Consider the following 21,232-nt stretch of genomic DNA (forward strand, 5'->3'; position numbering starts at 1 on the left):
ATGTCCTAACCGGAGGAATAGTGGTCCCCAGGTTAAATCTGTTGCTCTTGCTGCCTCTGACAAACATGTTAGTCCTGTCATTTCCTCCTCCCAGCAGGTGCAAGCTGGAGGTAGGTGCACTTTGGATAAGGCTGATTTTTCAGCTTTTGTCTCGGATGGCTATGTGTCACTGGTTGGGAGTGATGCCACTGTGCCGGTAAAAATCCTGAGAGATACGGGGGCTTTTGACTCGTATATTGTGAGTTCTGTGTTGCCTTTTTCTGAGGAAACCAATACTGGCGACTCCATTTTGATGCAGGGAATGGGGCTAATGGTGTTGCCAGTTCCACTGCATAAACTGACGCTGCACTGTGGGTTGGTTCAGGGTGAGGTTACCATGGGGGTGCGTCCTGCACTTCCCCTTAAGGGGGTGGATATTATTCTTGGTAATGGTCTTGCTGGGAGACAGGTGTGGGCTGATGGTCTGCCACCTCCACCCATAGTAACATCTTCACCTGTTACAGGAAAGCCAGATGAGAGTACTCAGTGTTTTCCTGGAGTTTTCACGGCTGGTGCGATGACACAAGCTATGTGCCGTGTTGAGTCGGAGTCTAATACTGACCTGGAGGATGAGAGAGCAGGAAAAAGTGAGGTTTTCTCTGTAGAAATCCCTGAGTCTCTTTTGTCTGTTTCTCGCAGTGACCTACTGGCGGAGCAGAGAGCAGATCCCTCTCTGAGTCAGTTGTTTGACCAGGTTCTCACTGTTAAGGAGGCAGAGAGTGTTGCAAGTGGGTACATGTTTAAGGATGGGCTGTTGTTGCGGAAATGGCTGCTGCATGGGGAAAACTTTGTTGGTGACCCGGTCTGGCAGATTGTTGTTCCTTCCAAATTTCGCAGTGAGGTGCTGAAGGCTTCCCAAGATCAGTCTGGGCATCTGGGTGTCCACAAGACTTATTATTATATTCTGCGGTACTTTTTCTGACCTTGGTTAAAAAAGGATGTGTCAAGGTACATTAGAATATGTCAGATGACCGGTAAGCCAAACCAGAGTATTAAACCGGGACGTAGGAAGTCCACACAACTTTGTCATGTCAATTTATTGAAACCTTATTATACTCGGCAGGTCTACACATCCAAAAGTGAGGAACAACTGGCCGAACAGAAATGCAGCGAGGGAGTGTTGCTTGGCTGACTGAGGTTTGCAGTAAGGTGCATGTGCCCTCTTTGAGTTCCAGGGGGGGAACTTTGTTTTTATGGGGGGGGGGGGTGGTGATGACCCCTCCGCTCCACCAGTTGTCCCTGTTCTCTTTATTGCTTCTTCCCTTCTGCAGAGAGTAGGCGGAGTGCTCGTCAGACTGATTGAGCCACACCTGGGGCTTGTGCTTCAAAAGCTCCTCTCTTGCCAGTCTCGATCCCTCCTGACTTGCCTTTGACTTGCAGGGCGGCGGCTGTTTTGTTGCTTTGTGATCGCTTACACATTCACACACTCAGGCATGCATCCACGACTGACAACTGACTTCCACGTTTCTTTAGTTTAGATTATTTTGTAAATAAAAGTTATTTTTGGAAACTTTCGTCTTTCTCCCATTTTTTGTTGCAGCCTTAGAGCCGGGATGTGACACTGTGCATCGGCAAGATTAACAGAAGTCAATAACTCAATCATAAAAAATTTGGGCTAAAAGAAGCAGAAACAGTCAGTCAATAGGTTGACATTCAGGTGTGAGTGACTGTCCTGTTTTATTGAAAAGAAAAGGGATCTATAAAAGATGGTCTTTGCTAAAGGTTTTGTGTAAATCAAACCACCCAACTCGCCTCAAACTGTTGCACTCCAAACGCATGTCTGAACAGTTTAGACTGCGCTGCTCCACAGTCAGACAGGTCGCGTAAGAAGGAAGGAAACTCAAGACCACTGTTGTTCTCGCCAGGAGTGGTCGAGCAACAAATGTCACCCAGAGAGCCCCCTGTGTAATGGTCCGTGAGGTTAGAGAGGAACACTTTTGCGCAACCGAAGGCCTCTCGCTCACCGAACAGTGATGTGCAGAGCAGAGGCTGCAAGGAAAAAAAAAAAGCCTCCGTTCTCCTGAAAGAAACACTGCTGCCCATCTGCAGTTTGCTCATGATCACACGAACGGGACGGAGGACTGCTTGTTATCAGCGATGGCGCGATCAAATTCTGAATTACATTTTCTTTGTGAACTGGACGTGGCTCGGGGCGACACCTGCATACCGAATGCTTTCATTTTCCCCCTTGAAGTACCACGCTGCTGTTCTTTCGGCGCTCCGGGTTCACAGGCAGTTTAAATTCATTGATCTCTCTCCTCTCTTCTTGATGTTACGCAGACGTTTCAGAGATACTGTGAAGTTCTGAAGCTCACCGAGTCGCTCACCGAAAACCCTCAGAGAGAAGAGAATTCACATGGTCGCGCAGAGGGTCGATGATGAATTATTAGTGCAGGATTAAAAATATCCCAGCATGTAAAAATCTCATTTGCAGAGGGGCCGACTACACTTTCGTGGCATGTTTAGGCCACGTTCAAATGGGGACTTTGGGGAAAGTTTCATTGGCATGTCGGGGCCTGCTTGTGTTTTGCTTCTCCTGGTCGCCTTATTTAATAAAGCATCGCAACAAAACAGGACTTTCGTTTGAGCCTGCTGCTCATACAAAGGCAAAGCTTTGAAGTATCGCACAGCGCAGACTGTTTCATATTCTGTGAATAATGCGACCTCCAACCATATCTACTTTGCACTGAGCTTCAAAACTCTTCCGGCAAGCTCTGCCCCCTGCGCCCACGTCTTAAGTCTCTCCAGTCCTACAAAAATCACACGCACAATAAGGAAAACCACGAAGAGAGGAAGGAGACGAAAAGGAAAAAAAGAAAAAAAAGACAGGTTTTATTGCACAAGGTCCTACCCTCAGGGCTCAAAGTTTAAGTGCCACTATTTCAGCGTAAGCACCTTCCCTGCAGCTCTGTGGAGGGAGCGAGAAGAGATTCCACAAAACCAACAAAACACAAGGATTTAAAAGGAAAACAAATCTATTACAAGAGCAACAACAGCCACAGCCATAACAGAGTTATTCAAAATCCCCCAATGCTGGGAGAATTCAAAGCAGGCTCTCACTCTTTTTTAAAAAAAAAAAAAAAAAAAAAAAAAAAGAGATGCCCACGGTCACTGATTAATTCCTACTGATAATAAACTGTAAACGAAGCCGCTCTGCGCTGATCATAAAGCAGAAAGTGTAGCTTTTGGGAAGGAATCGGGGCTGGGATCGGAAAGTAGGACAAACCTGTTTAGGTTGGTGTTTCAGGGTTGAACAAAGCTTTCAGGGACTTTAATATAAGATGTAATTGCACACAATATGAAGCACATAAAAGCGCCTTACAAAACAAAAGCTTATCCATCTAATTATGATCCAGTCTAAAGCTTTAAGACTTCTCTTGACTGGTAAGTCACCAGCAATGAATTTCAGTAAACTAGATTTACTTTAAAACAGGCCACTAGGTTTCAGCTTTAACAGCGTCCTTCTGGAAAAGATCGAGCAGCCTCATGTTGAACACACCTTTGCAGAACTATTTGATCTAAAGTCAGACAAAGACATCTCACCTTGATTGCGTAGTTGACCAGTGGGTCCTTGGCATAAGAGGCGGTGTAGTAAACGGCGTCCCCCGCCTCGCAGCACGGTTTGCCAGTGGTCAACCTGAAGTGGGACCAGCTGTCGGTGCCAAATCTCAAGTGATCCTTCTGGCCGGCCATGAAACGATCCTCGCACTTTGATGCCAACTTGCGCAGAGTGTCTGTGTGGAGCCCTCGGATCCTCCCTACCACTTCATCCCAGCTGTCCAGCCCCCTGTACAGGGCGGCTCTCTGTGGTTTGGAGCCTCCTCCTCCAGCGGCGCCCCGACTCGCTGTCCGACCCCTTCCGGCCAGAGACTCTGTGCTTGGGAAGACCCTCCTCTCCTTGCCACTGGGTGCGGCAGGCGCCGGCTGGGGGGCCGGGCGGCTTTTGTTACCAGGTGTGTTAGCAGATGGCCTCTCCAAAGAGTCCCCACTCTGCGGAGCTTGATGAGGCTCAGAGCTGTGAGAGGAGCTCTGGCTGGCTGTCTCCCAGGTGGAGTCCAAGTCGTACAGAGGGTTGGCCACACTCAGGTTGGTTCCTCCTGGTTTAGCCTCAGCCCGGGGTCTAAAGGCTCCCTGGATGGACTCTTTGACTCCCAGGGCGGGTTCAGTGCTGGAGCGAGGAACAGACTTCTTGGGCAGTGGTGGGGGCGTGGCTTTGGGTGCCGGCTGGTCAATGAAGCCATCGAGGTCGATGGAGGCCAAGGTGTCGTTGGATGCTTTGATACTCCGTGGCTGTTTCAGTGGGATCATATTGGCTCGTGATTGACCTGAGAAGAAAAGGAAAATCGTGTTTTACATGAATTTGACTCAAACTAATCCAAAAGACTTCCACCCCTCCTTTCCTTATGTGTTGCCAGGAAAACAGGAAACAAGCGCTGCGATTTACTGAGATGTGCAATCATACTGTTCATGTGCTGTGGGTGAAAGGCCCGCCATTTCTTCTTTTGTCCTCCACTCGTCCAGTGTTCTCGTTTTCTTTTAAGAACACTTTGCAGACCACGCTGAGCTATGCCAAAGTTAAGTCAAAAGCAACAAAAGAAATATGAAAAAATGTTGCTTGTAACAAAGTGCTTAAAGATACGATTTAAAAAGGGTCTCTTTGCAAAGCTGTCTCTCATATGGTGACAACACTGGTTCATCCCTTAAGTTAGGGGTCATTTTTATGCTTTAATAATTCGTAGGTCATTATTAAGCGGCTTAATAAACAAACAATCACATTCCTTTAAAAATGCCCGGGTACAAGGAATGAAAATGAGCGAAACAGCAGACAATGTCTAAAGAAAAACTATGAGAGACTCTCAGAAAGCCTGAAGAACTATGGTCAGAAACTTTTGATCAGCACGGTAAAACAGGAAAATAAAATGTTTGATTGCCGGTTCCAACCATAGAAAAATGGTCAGGATCGATCTGAACTTCAGGAACTAGCTTCAGACGTAAAACCGCACTTTGACTTGATGTCATTACGCAAAACTGTCAACCAAAAACAGCACGTCATACAGGAGAATGTATTTCATGACAGCTGCATCAAAATGGCTGCTCTGAGACTCCTTGCAGCACTAACAACCTGCCTATATGACAGAAGAACTAAACATACAAAATCTAAAAGTCTGAACACGATTGCTTGTTTACCTTGAACAGCTTATAACCCATAAAGACCCGATGGAACGCACAAATGAATTAAACTTCCTGCCTTTCTTCCAGCAGATCAGCCTGTGTAGTTTTTCTCTGGTTTGACTCTGATGCGGCAGACAATGAGGATCATTCAGAGAGCAGAGGAAGCATATAATTGCTACTGGATCATATTGGGAGTTGGCAGTAATAGCCAACCTGAAGTCAGGCATGCAATCCAAATAATTTGATGTTGCGTTCGACAACCCGTGTCCTCTGTTAATCCGTGTTTGTATCGCTCACACCTCCAAAAGTGCCAGCAGAATAACCTGGACCTCAACGTCTCCAAAACCAAGGGGATGATCGTGGACTTCAGGAGGGAGAAGCAGAGGAGCCATTACACCCCTCTCCGGATCTATGGGACCCCCGCTAGATAGAGTCAGCAGCTACAGGTACCTCGGAGTCCACATCTCCACCCTGATGAAGAAGTCGAGGCACAAAGACGATCACCACCCTGGCACATAAACTCTTCCAGGGGCTACCATCTGGCAAAAGACGGAGAGGCTGAGGAAGAGCTTCTTCCCCTCAGGCCATCAGGGCGCTGAACCTTCAACCCCCCACTTAACTCTATTTGCTATTATTCATGTATATTACGTATATTATGTATATTTTATTTGATGTATATTCTACTGCCAGAAGTCTATTTTTATTCTATCTTTCTAGTTTGATTTTTATTTCACATTTTATTTTATTCTGTACTGCACAGTTGTACACGGGAGCTCGTTGCAATTTCATCTCACTATGGGTGAAAAAAACTCAACCAGAATTCAAAGCACAGAAATCCAGAAAAACATTTGAATCCCACGTTCTCCTCCTAAGCTACTTGCTTCCAGGATCAACTGGCTTGACGGGCTGACGGCCGGTTGTGTGCTGCGGCACGTGAGGGAACTGGTGGCCCTGAAGAGAATTGGAGCCAGGGAGCAGAACAGCTGGGAACAAGCTGTCCCTCTGACCATCCAGCTGCCCGACTCAATCTGTGGTTCCGCTCTGCAGCCAAGCTTAAAAGAGGCAGCGCGGAGAGCAAATTCATCAGAGGCTTGACACGACCTTATTTTTCTGAGACTGCAGGTGGGTGGAAATTGAGGGGTTGAGTGGACTCCGTCTACATTCTGAAGCGGAAGGACCGCAGAGGCAGATGAGTCGGAGACAAGTATGCGACAAAACGAAAAGAGCAAAGAGGTCGCCCTGTTTGCATGATGGGAATGAAACAGCCTGGGAGTTTAACTGCATGTTCATAAGGTCACAGATGGGCCCTCTGTGCTGATTCAGCTCTTCAGGGAATACCCTGATTTCTTGAAAGATAACACTGCTGCTCAGTGTAAGAAGAGGATTTCTTCCAGAGTCGTCTCCTCTGTAGAATTCCTTCTCCCTTCAGAGTAAAAGGCGTCTACTGAGGAACTTATTATTTCTACTTGCTCAAAATGCTGCAGAGTAGAAATTCTAGTGAAACTGGATGAGTAACTCCCCATGTGCAAGTCACGCTGCCGTCGTCTTAAGAAATGCAGTTGAAGCCTTAAGACGGAGCCACCAGGATAGAGTAAATGAGTCTTGATAATCCTCCCTGGAACGAATACATTTAATGTGTTCCTCTACCAATCTGAAGTAATCCAGGAGAGCAGGAGTCTCCTTCGGATCTTCTATTGCAGTAACGTGGCCGGGACTTTACTGAATTATGTAAGACTAGCGCAGTTACTCTAATTCATCTAAACAAACAACAAAAAAAAAAGGTAAATTAACAAAAAGCTCTAAATATCTTTGAATTCAGGAATCGAAATATGTCCCATTTACAAAGGAAAGAAGGAGATTTTTATTGCTCTAAAAACCAAAAAAAAAAATAAACTGATCGGTTTGACACGAACATGTGAACTAAGGAGTACCGTCACGGCAGTTTTAAAGTTTCAGGTGCAACAGAGTGCCTCAATGTTACTGCGAAGGAATCGGAGCAGATTTGGAAACTGGAAACCTGCCTTCTTATCTGAGCCTGGCGATTCAACCGAACACACAGCGTAACGCAACGACCGTGTGACAGAAGCAAACCTCCCCGATGCAAAGAAAAAGCAAAGCAAAGCCACTGCAAGCAATAACCGTGACTCTCTTTGATGTGCAGGCAGCACAGATTGACCCCGTCTCGTGAAAATCTGCAGAGTTTTCCTCAACTGGAGAATACAGAAGCGGATGTGTTTGAAATCATTTATTTATTATTGCAGCGAGTCCATATTTAGCTACCAGTGCTACTGATCTCAAAACTCATCAGTGTTCAGATACATTTACTGCCAAGTCATCCCCTCGCACACTGCAGACAATACAGCTACAATTTCAAATGTAAGAAAAATGCCTTTCTAATGCAGTGAGAAAAATCAAGTTTAAGAGATAGAGATATATATATATATATATATATATATATATATATATACATATACACATCTTAAACTTGATTTGCCAACATTTCTTTAAGAAGGAGATGAAGAACTTGTTGCAGCCACAGAGCGATTACTGCTCAGCCGCCGTAAAGCAACAAAACTAACTCCGACACCGCAGCGAGAGGAAGCGATGGAGGAGGTGGAGAGAATAAAAGGGACCAGAGGGTAAGAGCGAAGCAAGAGCAGAAGAGTGGGCGGCTACTGGTGGTGCAAGCGACATGGGAGAACTAAAAGAAAGAGGCGAGAGGCTGAGCAGGGGACGCATGAAAGGCAGAGATAACAAGGTGATGACAGAAATGAGAGAGAACAAAAAAAAAAAAAAAAACGAGCAAGAAAAACAAGCCTACCTCAATTCCACTAATGACTCAAAAGTTTTGTAGCTTAACGCGACGCAGCAGCCGAGTGGGGGAGGCGGAGTGAGACGCTCCTCTCTGCTGACATCCCTGAGTCTGCGAGGAGCCGCTGGTGCCAGCAGGCAGGCTCAACGCTCCCAACACAGGAGCTTTCTCAGTGAGAGAGGCAGCGAGCGCTCTGCCTCCTCCCGTCTGACGCGCTGATTAAAACAAGTGCGTGAGTGGTGAGAGAGACGCTTATGCTCGGGAACGGGAATAATTTGCAAGAAAAGGGGGAGCAAAGAATCTCAAACAGCCTGGAGGAAAAAAAAAAGGCCAATGTTTTTTTTTTGGTTTTCTCAAGGTTTGACGAGGAGAAAAGATGAGACGGATGTCAAAACAAAATGTGCGTGCCGTATCCCCACTGCGAAAAATTATGTGCTGCACTGTGCAATGTCTGTCAGCAGACAAACACTCTCCTGTCGGGTTCCTCGTTACCCGCATGCAGCAGAGTAAAATTAGACTGTAGGCACCTCATCATACACAGCTTTTAACACATTTGCAACACGTCGACCCACAGAGCCAGCGCGCACTCTGAGCTTACAGAAATACAGTACACGCAGTACGAGAGCACAGCGAAAACAGCCTGATCAGTGCAACGGTGACGCCGAAAAGCAAACAAACATTTTGCTCCCGATAAATCATTCAACAGGAAGCAACTGACAGAGCCACACGTCGACGTGTGAAACACAAAGTGGAGATCCCTCAACCATCCATCTGCTCCACAAACCCACACTCTCCACCCAATCGGTTCATGTTTCTATTTTTTGTACCACTTGACCACAGCGAGATGCTTTCCCCACTCGTTGAGCGCTTGATGATTTGAGTGGCCGGAGTCGGCTGCGCTCACCTTCCCCACCTCCCTCCAGCTAAAGCCTGCTTCTGCGCGCTCAAACCTGCGACACTGAGCTGCTGACGAAGTGCACGGCTGAAACGCTAACTGTCAGAGGCACAAACAGGCTCCGCCAAGCCGTCCTGAAAAAGAGCTTCATCATCCGGATACTGAGTGCTGCTGTGTGAGGTCTTTATATTCCATTATCAATAAAGAATTTGTTGTCGTGCCTTTCACTTATTTACCATTTTTATAGGCCAGACTTTTCAAAAACACAACTTTTTCTCTGGTTTGACTCTGATGAGGCCACGTTGCAGCAGACAATGAGGATCATTCAGAGAACAGAGGAAACATATAATTGCTACTGGATCATACTGGGAGTTGGCAGTAATAGCCAACCTGAAGTCAGTCATGCAGTGAATGCTCTTCCATGGTGGAAAGAGCTGGTCGATGCACTGATAGTTTCATCAAACAAGGTATGCGTCAGTGAGCAAACTCCATGAGGCCCCTTTTTGGATAAACTGTAGTTGGTTATTATGTTGTTTCAATGGCCCCAATCTTGCACCCTGCACACACACCACTATGATAACAGCAGACTTTTCTAGATGTCTGCATCCATCGAGCGCACAGCTTTGGGCACCAGAACTGAAAGTTTTTGGAAAGGCTAATTCCTGGGAGAAGATTTTTCCCAGACTGTAAAGATGTAAAGATATCATTTTTAATCCACATGCTTCAGCACCAACTGTGGTGAGGTCAAATATATACAGAAAATACTGCAAATGCTTTCTGAACTTATATATCTTGAATACAAGACACAAACACAACAAACAGGATTAAGATGAAAATAGGAATAATTCTAATGAGTCATCCGCTCAAATCGGTTGGATGGACCAGAGTTTTGATCCCAACGGGGTCCCAACCAGAATCCCAAACAGGAGCGTTTGCATCAGGGCAAAGATATCCGACCTTTAGTCGGCAAACACTATTTCAAGTTACTCTCGGATGCAGACTGCGGGAGACGAGGTGGGTTGAGACTGTGAGCGCCAGTCGTTTCAGCGGGGAATAAATTATGACTTTGCGCGTAAGGAAGCGTGTTGATGTTGGAGAAAAGTCAAATCAGACACTTTGGGGGGGAGAGAGAGAGAAGTGCACACACTGAACAGTGAAAGCTTGCGGTGAAATTCACCCACTGGTTCGTTCTGCTTTTCTGCTTTCAGTGCCACTAAATGAAAAGCCTGGTTAAAAAAAAAAAAACATTATCTAGGGTACAAAAAAATAAAAAAATAAAAATCACAAAATTCTATTTAAATATTTAAATTTTGCACTCGTTCTCCTTTAACTGTGACACCAAAATCAGTACAAGGATGTTCAGTACCATCCTTCAACTCCACATCAGCCATCTTCAGCACCAACGCAAAACATCTCACACACACACACCCCCCCCCCACACACACACCTTGGCCTTGCACGAGTCCCTCTTACCCAGATTGCTGTAGGTGGCGCTACGCTGGCTGGAGGCAGGTGAGTGGGAGTGATGAGAGAGATTCCCGTCCTCCTCGGGTTCTCCGAGGCTGGCGCTGCCCTCGCTGGCGGAGGCTGGAGGGACAGTGTGGCTGGCGTGGCCCTCGTCTCCCTTCCCAAACACCAGCCCCAGATTGACTTTGGCAGGCAGGGACGTGGCAGTCGGCACCTCCCGATCCCTGGCATTGCTGACTGGCACCTGGCTGCACAGGACACAGAGAGGCATGGCTTTTTCAGTTATGAGCACGTGGAAAATTTGCTCGGTTAAAACACTTTGTTTCCCCTCCTTTTCTGCTTATGACTCTTGATTTAGATGAGGTTTATTTGTGCACAGAAGTGTGTGCAAAACAAGCAGGATGACAACAGTGATCGCTACTACGAAGACAATAGCGCTGCTGAAAGATAAACAAGCTGCTTTTGATAAAGATTTCAATCTGTCATCCGTCACTCGGAGCACAAAAGATAAGTCAACCGAAGATTACGGGATCTGAAAAAACAAAACAAAAAGCACATTCATTGTTTCAGCACACTTCATCTATCTGAGCAGATGATGGAGTGGAGGCTGCACGGCTGTGAGTCGGGGGGGGCTTTTGATGTCTGATTCGTTTTACGCAGCCTGAGGGAAGGAGGAAAGAAGAGGCGCAGCGGGTCACAGAGGAGCCCCGTGACGGGGAGTGACTACGACTTGAAGCGTTGATAAAGAGGTGGGATATTATATCATTATAGTTGTAATCATAGGTCAACAGACTTAAATATGTATTCTAATTTCTGCTAATTTCTTCTTAACAAAAAAAAAAAATAATGGGATTGGCAACACACTGCATGACCTCTTTGTGCTTTTGGTTGCATTTAATTGTTGTAATCATGCTTGTAACGATGACTTTAGGCATGTGAACACACAATGCCTCCGATAAAAACAGGAGGCAAAGTCTCCGATGAGCTGAATTGAGGCCGAATTGTGTTGCTGATGGACATTTGGGTCATATCTAGCTTGTTCTCACGGTGAGAGCTGAAATTGCATGAAATAACTCCACTTTTAAGAGACTCACTCCAAAAATGAGCTCATTTGTGGCAGAAAAGCACATTGTGCAGGGTGTATCCGTCAGTGTTTGCATGGGGAAGTGACAGTTAACGGTTCCTCCTGTGTGCTTTCAACATAAAATGTTTGATCTTCTGTTGTTAATTCTTCTCATGTCCCACATTACACCGCTCATCTTCGTTCCGCAAAGTCGTCACTTGCTTTTAAAATCCACTGTTAGCACAAATTAAAAACAAGACAGAAGTAAAAGATTCACTTGTAAGACTATCTTCTCTGGTTTCCACTAATCACACCTCAGGATATCTGTGGACCCCAGAGTAATAAAAAAAAAGAAAAGAAACAGTCCCGGTCACAGTGCAGCTGCTGTGCTTCTATGGAATCTGTCTGAGATGTGACAGCTTTGGGCCACCCAGGCTGGGCCCTGCCAACGTAACCGTGTGTTATTCTTGGCATGTCAGAAATGCCTCAATCTTTCATTCCTAATGTCAGAAAAACATGTTGTCAAAGTAAAAGGTCACAAAAAGTTCATAGCCACGGGTCACGTCATGGGTGGGACAGACTGGTAATGGGGTTTGTACCAATGTGTCACTTCCTGGAACGTTAATTACACATCTCCCTAATGTGACTAATGCTTTATGAAAACAGGCAAAAAGTCCACAGAGGACCGGCCTAAGAGGTTGACCACCGAGGGCTTTGTCCAGTTTAATGCTCCGCAGAACACTTTTCCCCAAACCTCGAAGCTCTAACTACGACATGTTATTCAAAGCCAGTCAGCAACGGTGTAAACCACCAAGCATTCACACCTTCCTGCATTCCGAGAGTTTAGTCGTGACAGATTATATATAACTTTAAGTAAATGTGTACGACGTCAAAACATTTCAATAATTTGCTAAAACGTGCGTAATGAACAGAAGAACTAACTAAAACGGAGCCACGACTGTCCATGGCTGGTTTATTCATTTTTTCCTCGCTCTAACGAACACAGCCGCCACAACAAGGTGATGAAATGAGAAACGAGCTCTGGAGGAGGACGCCTCAGCTCACGTGTCTGTCTCTGTCCTCAGGCGCTGCGTTTGGGAAAAACATCAGAGCCGACGTGTTTATGGTGCCTCGGTTGGCCTTCTGTGTTTCTTTTAAAGAGAGCAGAAGGACACGCCGCTGTACTTCATGGCTTTCCACGGTGCCTGTAGCACTTACGATGAAATCAAAGAGAACAATGTTGTGAAAAACTACAACTTGGAGAGGGACAGAGGCTCAAGGACTGAAAAGTGAGAGGCGAGCAGAGGAATTAGAATCGCGTGTTGACCTGGCTTTGCCGTTTGTTTTTCTGGTACGTGTCAGCTCGATTTCCTCTTCCCTGTTCTTTACCTGACACAAGGAAATAAATGACACTGCTGTCACACGGCCAATTTATCAATAATCTACACATTAAGCTGCCTGAAAGAAAAATTTAATCTCAAAGCAGACAAAGCATCCAGAGCAAATACACGCCTTGAGAGGCCCCTTGACACAATAAATACCTTTATGGCTGCAACACGTTTCCACGTCAGGACCTGACTTGTTCAGACAGCACGGGCGCCCTCTGCGCATTTCACTTTATTCTCAAATCTCTGCTGCAAATGCCCAAAGCAAGAGAGCAAACCGATTTAAAACATCCCTCCGCCCTGCTAAGTCAACATTATTTCACCTGACCTGGGTGGTCACAGGTTACAGAGGTGTGGAAAAGACGAGGCTTTCAGGTCTTACCCGCTGTACTGGCTCACACAGCTTCCCATCTGGGAACCCTGAATACAAGGCAAAGGCGAAGTCACATCCCAGGTCGCGCCGTGGTCACGTAGGGCAGGTTGGCCCGGCAGGTTTCCTACAGCGTCGTTCCTGCATGTGTTCTTTCTTTGAATGTTCTCACCTGTCTGAGGTAACGTGCGCTTTGCCAGCCCAGACGAGCACGCCCACTGGTCACTAATAAAACCGCTACACGTAAAAGGTAGCAGAGTTAACCCTTTATTTGCCAAACAAAAACGAAAGCTTTTCAGCGTGTAAGACCTGGCGTGACTGGTTCGTGTTGTGTGAACCACCAATCATTTCAGGTTCTAAAATATCAGGAAGCACGAGCTCATAAAGCGATTTTCAAACAGTCAAGTTGTTTAAAAACCACTGATGTTAGAAAAAAAGCCCTGAAACAAAGCAGACCGGTTGTTTATTTCTGCTTTGTAACCCTTTAATATGCACAACTAAAACACCGGGAGCCACGTATTTGATTTTTCCCTCACATTTTCTTTCCACCACATCACCAAAGGAATGCATTAGATGCCAAGGACAAAGCTTTTGGGTAAAGACAAATGGCAGTATCTGAGAAATCAGCCATCAGTCAGTGGCAGAGAGGTGGGGTGGGGGGGTGCAAACCTACAAAAGCTTGTAGGTTTCTGGCATCAAACGTTTGTGCAACATGTATGAGGTGGCCTTCACTACGTACAGCAGTACTGTTTCAGCATAGCATTAACCAGATTAATAACTAACAGAGGGCAAACTCGACTCTTTTAACATTTGTTGTGAAGTGAGAGTGAAGGAAAGGCACGATGACGATGGTTTAAGCTCGAGCAGGAGGAAAGAAAAATTGGGGAAGTTGGAAAAGAGACAGAATGAGGCCGAAGTTATGACAGCAGAGAGGAGTAAAATATTTAACAGTTCACAGTTAAAGGATGCAGAAAGAGTTGAATTAAAAGCACACAATTAGGCTTGGTGGGAAACAGAGTTTGTTTGGGGGGGTGGGGGGCTGTAAATCAGAAAAACATATATATAAAGATGATAGAAGAAACACAGGAGCTGTACAAGAAGAAGGTAAAAAAAAAAAAAAAAATCAAGGCTCAGCTGAGAAAGTCTTGCAGCTGTGGGATGAAACATCAGGATGCTGTAAGACAGCCAGCTGATAAAAGCCGTCAGAGATCACAATCTGCACAGTGCAGGTTTTCCGGGCACTGTGGCATATACCATCAAACAATATAAACAGGAAGGTACTCGTCTCATTACTCGAACACTAAAATAGGAATAAAACATGAAAATACTGCGATGTGTTGAGGAAGGGTTACTGATAAAACACTAAAGTTAGAACTTCATATATTTCCACTTGTTTTATGTGATTTAGCATGACACAAAAATGTCTATAGCGCGTCAAATATACATCTGGTGAAGTAAACATATAAATACTGTACACAACATGTACAAAGTTATCCAACCTGATGCCAACTAAAGTGAGATTACTTCTTACAGTTTTTGTTAGCAGTGCTTTCAGATCTGAGACACAAACAAGTTAATGATTTAAAGCAGAAAATAAAGTGTGTCTGAAACATGCTGTGCTTTCTGTATCTAGCACCATTAGTCATGCAACACAAAAGTCCCCTCCGGACATGCTGAGGTTAATGGCAGGGCAAAGACAAATCATGAAAGTACAATGGCAAGACAGATTAGTTTTAGAAAGACTATGTGTACCGAGTGAAGCTAGTTCAAAATTTGGCTCCAAAGTGTTTAAAATAGCGAGCTCAAAGGCGGCAGGTCAGGAAACATAAATAACAGGAGAGACCACAGAGAGCTAATGCAAGTCAGGTGGGCAAACAGCCGGGCAGACGTGCCAAAATTAAGACTTAAAATGTGACGAGGAAGGTATCTGTTAGATGAGAATCAACCCTGCCACGTTAGAGCAGCAGCTGACAGTTAAATATCTTCATTTTCATCGGAAACCCACATGTCCACTCCTGGGGATCCATGTTAATGGTAATGCTGAGCAGCATGTGAAATCACTCTAAAGGCCTCGGTCGCTATCCGCCAATCTGACTCCGTAGTCACGCAGAGGCTATTAAACCTTTCGAAGTTCTCCATTGGGATGTCGGATACGCAAGGCAGTTCACCTCCCGATCAGTAGGCGTCGCTACGCTAGATGACCCAATCTCGCGACATCTATCGTGAAAGTCGTTGATTGATTGTTTACCTTCTGGCTCCGTTCCACCCCTCACAGTGAACGATGGCGACCGAGAGAGAAAGACTGTTGTTGGGAGTTGGAGCTTATTGATATTGAAATGCAAATAATTTTGAACAAATGTTGACCGGAACACAATAAACTCTTTCAAAAATGGCGGTGTTGTTGTTGTGAGAGGAAGGAGCTAAACCGGAAAAGTGATTCCGGAAATGATGTTGTTAGCCGACCAATCACAACCCTTGCGGTCTCCGCGAGTCTCTGTCTCCTCGGCGGACAGATGGGAATTTTGGCCGAAGCAACGGAGAGCGTCTCCGGGAGGGTTTTCGATGACTAGAGGGCTTTCTCGGACGACTATAAATCAGGCTTAAGGCCACTCTTGCTTGTTCTAAATGGGATTTAACAGCTAAATTTATTGTGGAAACTTTGTTACTTTTTAAAACGCAAACCAGACGTTACACATAGCGATAACCAATGTAACCAGGTCACTTACTGGTTCTGAGATGATCAAATAAATAACTGCCAAATACTCTTCAATATGGACTTAGTTTCCTGCATTTAGTTTAGTTGACAAACAAATGTTGTGGTGTTGTGATCTAAACGTAAAGCCACATTTTTGTTTAGAGTAACACACTGAAGCCAACTCTGTTGTGATGTCATCTGTTAATGGAAAAAAAACCCGGACATACCTGATGACATCTCCTCCAGCGGTTTCTGAGGATGGCGTTTGACTTGAGCTCGAAGGTGCAGATTCCTTGCCCTCATTGGCTGTTAGGATATCAGTCTCTCTGCACTCCTCTATTCGGAGCTCTCCTTCTCCATTGCCAGGGCTACCGCTTGTGTCTGGTTTGAATGTGAAGATAATAGTCGGCTTCTGGGTGGGATCCTCTGGTTTGGCCTCAGCAAACCAGTGTTGATGCTGGGCAGGTGGAGGTGGAAGCACGTGAATGACTGTACCATCAAGCCCAACCAGCTTGCCCTTCTCCTTGTCCTTCTCAGCCTTCTCTCTCTGCTCATCCTCGTCTTTCCGTCGACGGAAAAAGCTCTTAAAGGAGATCCAGCGTTTAGGTTTGGAACTTTCATTTGGAGCACGTCTCCCCTCTCCGCTGGGGCTTGCTTCGCCTTCACTGGGTCGTACGGGAGAACTGGACGCCGAGCTCTTCGTCCAGTTACCGAAATGTCTCTGCAGTATGTTGGAAGCATGGTAAGGGGATGATGTGGATCTTGGAGGGGGGAAGGGGGCACTGGGCTCTGATCTGGGACTGGAGAGTGGGACGGCAGCAGAGGCACTCTGGGATTTTGACAAAACTTTTGACGGGTTGTCCTTCTTTGGCTTGGAAAGGCAGCCTTCATGGGTGGAAAAGAGAGACTTAGGTCGACTAAGTGTCTCCTTCATGGCATCAGGTGGTAGGGCGTACAGCTCCTCAGAACTAAAAGTCTTTGACTGTGCTGAAGGTGACTCTGGAGGAGACTGGGGAGGCTGGATGGAGGCTACAATCTGTGATAGCACAGCACTGGCCTCCTCTCTATGGCTTACCACTGTCCCAGAAGACAAAGTTAAGTCTTCACCTTTAACGCAAGTGGCATCTCCACCTGTCTTATAAGAATGTGTAACAGCATTAGCAGCAGGGCTGGTTTTAGTTAGGCTTGCAGTGATGGCAAGATTGGCAGGAGCATTTGTTGATATAGTAGGAGAGAGGGCCCCAGCGGTGAAGGTCCTTACAGTGCTTGATACAGTGCTAGAATCTGTAGTGGTTCTAGGTTGCAAATTTGCTGCTTTCGACCCCGCTTCAAGTGGAAGTTTCGTCTCTTCAAACGAGGCTCGTGCCGATGTGCCTCTACCAGAATGAGTTTTCTCAGTTGATGAGGACTGGACACTCTCAGAGGACCCAATCTCTTCATAGGTGTGGCTCGCTATCCTGCTACCAATCCCTTTTGCCTGTGGCAGTTCTCCATGGAGTCCCAGGAAGCTCTTATACACAGCTAAGTTGTCATATGCACTTGGATTTATGACAATAGGTACCTTGACAGCATTCTTTGAGCTGCGGGCATAGGCAGGCTCATCTCGAATAATGATGGGAAAAGGAGGCATGCCTGCATTATTAAAACTGTTGAACTTGATCTCTGATAAATTTGGGGATTTCACAGGTACAGTTCGGGAGGAAGACAGCCCAGCAATGGGAGAAGTGGGAGCTGACTTGTGACTGCAGAACTGGGTCGTGATGGAGGGTCCAGGATTACTTCCAGCCTCTAGATCCACTTTCGGTATCTTTTGGCGAGGACTGGTGCTTGAAGTCCACACTTCCTGGTAGCGTATGCTGCCTGGTTTCTTTCGGGGGGACAGAACAGCAGAAGGAGGTGATGTTGGCATCAAAGGAGAAGATGTAAAAATGGGGGACATTGGAGAGAGGGGCTGGACAACAGGAGTGCTACTGAATGATGCATGGCTGGAGGGCTTTGACGGGTTTTTGGCTTGTATGGAAGAATCAGGAAAGTGTTCATCTTTATTAGCCATGGATGCAGACACATCAACTACAGTGTAAGGCTTACATATAAGCGATTTCTCCAAATTTACTACGCGGTATGGTTTAGCTTGCTCTTCCGTGGGACTAAAACTTATAGTGACTGGTTGACCAGGGAGTGCTTTGGGCATTGGCATGCCTTCTCTGCCATCCTGGTCTTCTAATCTAATTGCCAGGACAGCCTTGTGTGTTTCAGCCACCTTGAGTGGACTGAGTGCTCTGCTAACGGACTCCTTGTTTGGGGGTGAAGTATACGGGACGGGTGGATTACAAGATTTGGGTGAATGTAAGCCATTTCTAAGGGTGCAGTGGGCACTGCCCCCACTGCTGGAAGTTGTTTGAGAATCTTCTGGTAGTGATGATGATGATTCTGGAGAAGTGGTAGTCTCTGAATTTGAAAGGAAAGCACTGCCTTGCATATCACGAGTACCATAGGGAAGAAGACTTCCATTGGAACCCATTGAGGGGTATCCATTCAAGATCTCATCATAGCTATCATCATAGTCCACGGCACATATCCTCTGCAGTGAGCGGTTGCGAAGTGGCACAGTGTTCCATTTTTTCCCTGCAGCGAAGGGCACAGGAGACAATGTGGCAGCGCGGAAATTTGCGAACCGCGGTTGGCCTCGCATACGGATCTCCATGGCTAGTAGCTCCTCATCACTTTCATCCCAGCTCTCATGCTCATCATCATCTTTCTCAGTCTCTTCATCCTCATCCTCATCATCATCATCCTCCTCCTCATCATCCTCATCATCACCAGCCTCAACTTCACAGGAAAACTCTGGGTAGCAGTAGCGGCCACCTTCTGTGCTGATGATCTCAGTACTATCACTAAGGGATACCCGTTTTTGGGCAGTGCCACCACCACCGCTGTTGTTGCTTCCCATGGCCAGACAGCTGGAGGCTGGTAAGCCTCTTTCTAAGGACCTTTGATATGAACTACTGATTCGTCCCCAAAATAAGTCCTTGGACCCAGATGGAGGTGTGAGGCTAGAGCCAGGGCCCAAACCAGCAATCTCCTTAAGGACATCTGTCAATCCACTGTTGTTGTTATTTCCACTAGGCGTCCTTGGGCTGAGCTGTCCATAACCCTCGATCTCCTCGCTGCCATCCTCTCCTTCGTTGTTGTTGCTGGGCCCAGCGGGTCTCTTACGGTTAAGTCCATTGCGATTGCACACCGTGAAAACTGACGTTTTGCCTTGCTCTACTACATTCGGTGGTTGCTGCGGGTTGCCATCTGAATCCAATCCAGCAGAAGAGCAGGGCAGCATCATTGTGGGCTTAACAGCAATGGTGGGTTTCTTTGCCACTGGTGGACGGAAGTGTCCTGAGCGTGCAGATCCACTGCCAGCCCTCTGGGAGTGCGTAGTAAGGTTAGGGTTAGCTCTAGTCCTAGAAGGAGGTGGATTTTGTTGCTGATTTGATGCAGGCCTCTGCTCAGACAGAGGCTTCACTCCACCACTCTGAGCCAGACAGTGCAGACTTTTAGGTTTAAAGCAGTTCTTGCACTCGCCTGGTTTCCACACGTGCTCGGTAAAGGTGCTGCAGGCTGACATGGCTGCTGGTCCGGAAAGTCAGCCTATTAGGTCAGTGGACAGGAAACCCCTCCATTAAGCTACAGTGTACAGGATGTGACTGTAGAGCAACAATGATCTGCACTATTCAACCATCAAATGTGGGGGACACCGGGTCTGAAAAAGACAACAAGAGAGAGGACATGCATTTTAGAATTTATTGTTAGTTAAAACATTCATTTGATGATTTGCCACAAATAATTAATCTGGACACAAGGCACACAGTTGAATCTTAGCTGATAATAAAGTGATACCTATGCAAAACAAAAACACTGACCTAAACTAAGAAAATTAGATCACACAATACAGTGGCACTGAAAAAAAGGAGTTACACTGAGGTAGAAAAAAAAAGGGAGGAAAGAATCTGTGGGTTAGTAGAATGAAATGTCTTTAATGCTACAGTGCTGTAATGTCTCCCCTAGGTGGCAAGCTTCCCCAACAAAAACCTAATTCATCCTAATGGGCAGTGATCTGTCTCCCTTACCCACCAATGGACCTGTAAGTCGAGAAAAAGGAGAGGGAAGGAGGATTAAGAGAGTTTATTTTCGAATAGCTGCCCTGTGTCGATGTTGGCAGCTGTTTCAGTTAGGCTTAGGTGAGATAAAAGGCACTTATCCTGTGACTGAGACAAAACCTCAAAGTCAAAAATCTTACCAAACACAAGCAGCTAAATGGAAATCACAACCAAGTGGAGTTCATGTGCGCTGACAGCTGACGTTTTGAAAGTCTGCGATTGGTCTTCAGGTATTGACTGAGCAGAAACTTAGATTTTCTTTAAGTTTCATTTGTTCAGTACTATTTCCCTCCCTTAAAGAGGGAGACTGCAAACATTGGCTATTAGGCTATTTCTATACACTTTACACCGGATTGGAATGTAAACTACCTTATACCTGAAAGTAGGAATTTAAACCTGGTAGTCGTTCTTAAATTCAATTAATTCAGTTGATGAAATAATCTCTTGACAAGAAGCTGCCATATAAAAAAAAAAAAAAAGGGAAGAAAATTAGAGATCAGTCTGTACACAAAAGAACTGGGTTTTAAAAGCTCACACAATTGAATCTGTAGGATAAAAGCTGACATTTAAAAACGTGGGCCCGAGTATGTTCTCAGGTTATCGGCGCCAGACACATCCTGTTTTCTCGGCTAACCAGGTCACACTTCTATACTTTTTAAAATTACACAGTGGCAGGGCTCCTGCGTTAAACCCTTTCAGGTTATCACACACACCAGACCCTAGTTATTTGCTAGATACAGTCGAAGAAAGAAAAGACTAAATTAAACGTCTTTGTGGAGCTGCACGTGTTGAATTAGTTTAAGCCCCATTTCAATGAAAACCGTGAATCTAATGGAGGCGGAAAGACAAAGGGAAACCCATTAACATTCAGATTCGCTTCATCCCAATTGACCCGTCCACTTTCACACAACCAATTATAAGAAGCTCTCAAATGCCCCGTTTACATCAAAACCTGTGGATAATAAGCGTTGTGATGTTTGCATGATAAATAAGCAGTTTTCACTTTATTTCTACAACTAGCCCACTCCGCAGAGCCTCTTTAGGGACTTAAGACAAGATGAAGTACAAAACAAAAATTATAGAAAAACCTTGGGTCTAAGAATGGAATAGTAATACAAAAACAGAAAAAGAAAATCAGCAGCTTAACAGTTTGGCTACAGAGGAATTCAGTTTCTTATAAAAA

At 45.7% G+C, this 21,232-nt stretch overlaps 1 protein-coding gene across 2 annotated transcripts in view; it reads right to left on the reverse strand.

Annotated features, from left to right (window-relative positions):
* peak1 (pseudopodium-enriched atypical kinase 1) overlaps positions 1-21,232 on the reverse strand; it is a 92,327-nt gene that overhangs the window by 5,917 nt on the left and 65,178 nt on the right. For both annotated transcript variants that reach the window (XM_075470356.1, XM_075470357.1), the window contains exons 4-6: positions 16,126-19,652; positions 10,392-10,633; positions 3,583-4,364 (exon numbers count right to left, since the gene is read on the reverse strand). In XM_075470356.1, coding sequence (XP_075326471.1) covers positions 3,583-4,364; positions 10,392-10,633; positions 16,126-19,517 — 4,416 coding nt within the window. In that variant the 5' untranslated portion in view covers positions 19,518-19,652. The remainder of the gene's footprint in view (positions 1-3,582; positions 4,365-10,391; positions 10,634-16,125; positions 19,653-21,232) is intronic.

The sequence above is a fragment of the Odontesthes bonariensis genome, chromosome 7, assembly GCF_027942865.1.
Source record: "Odontesthes bonariensis isolate fOdoBon6 chromosome 7, fOdoBon6.hap1, whole genome shotgun sequence".
NCBI classification, from domain to species: domain Eukaryota; kingdom Metazoa; phylum Chordata; class Actinopteri; order Atheriniformes; family Atherinopsidae; genus Odontesthes; species Odontesthes bonariensis.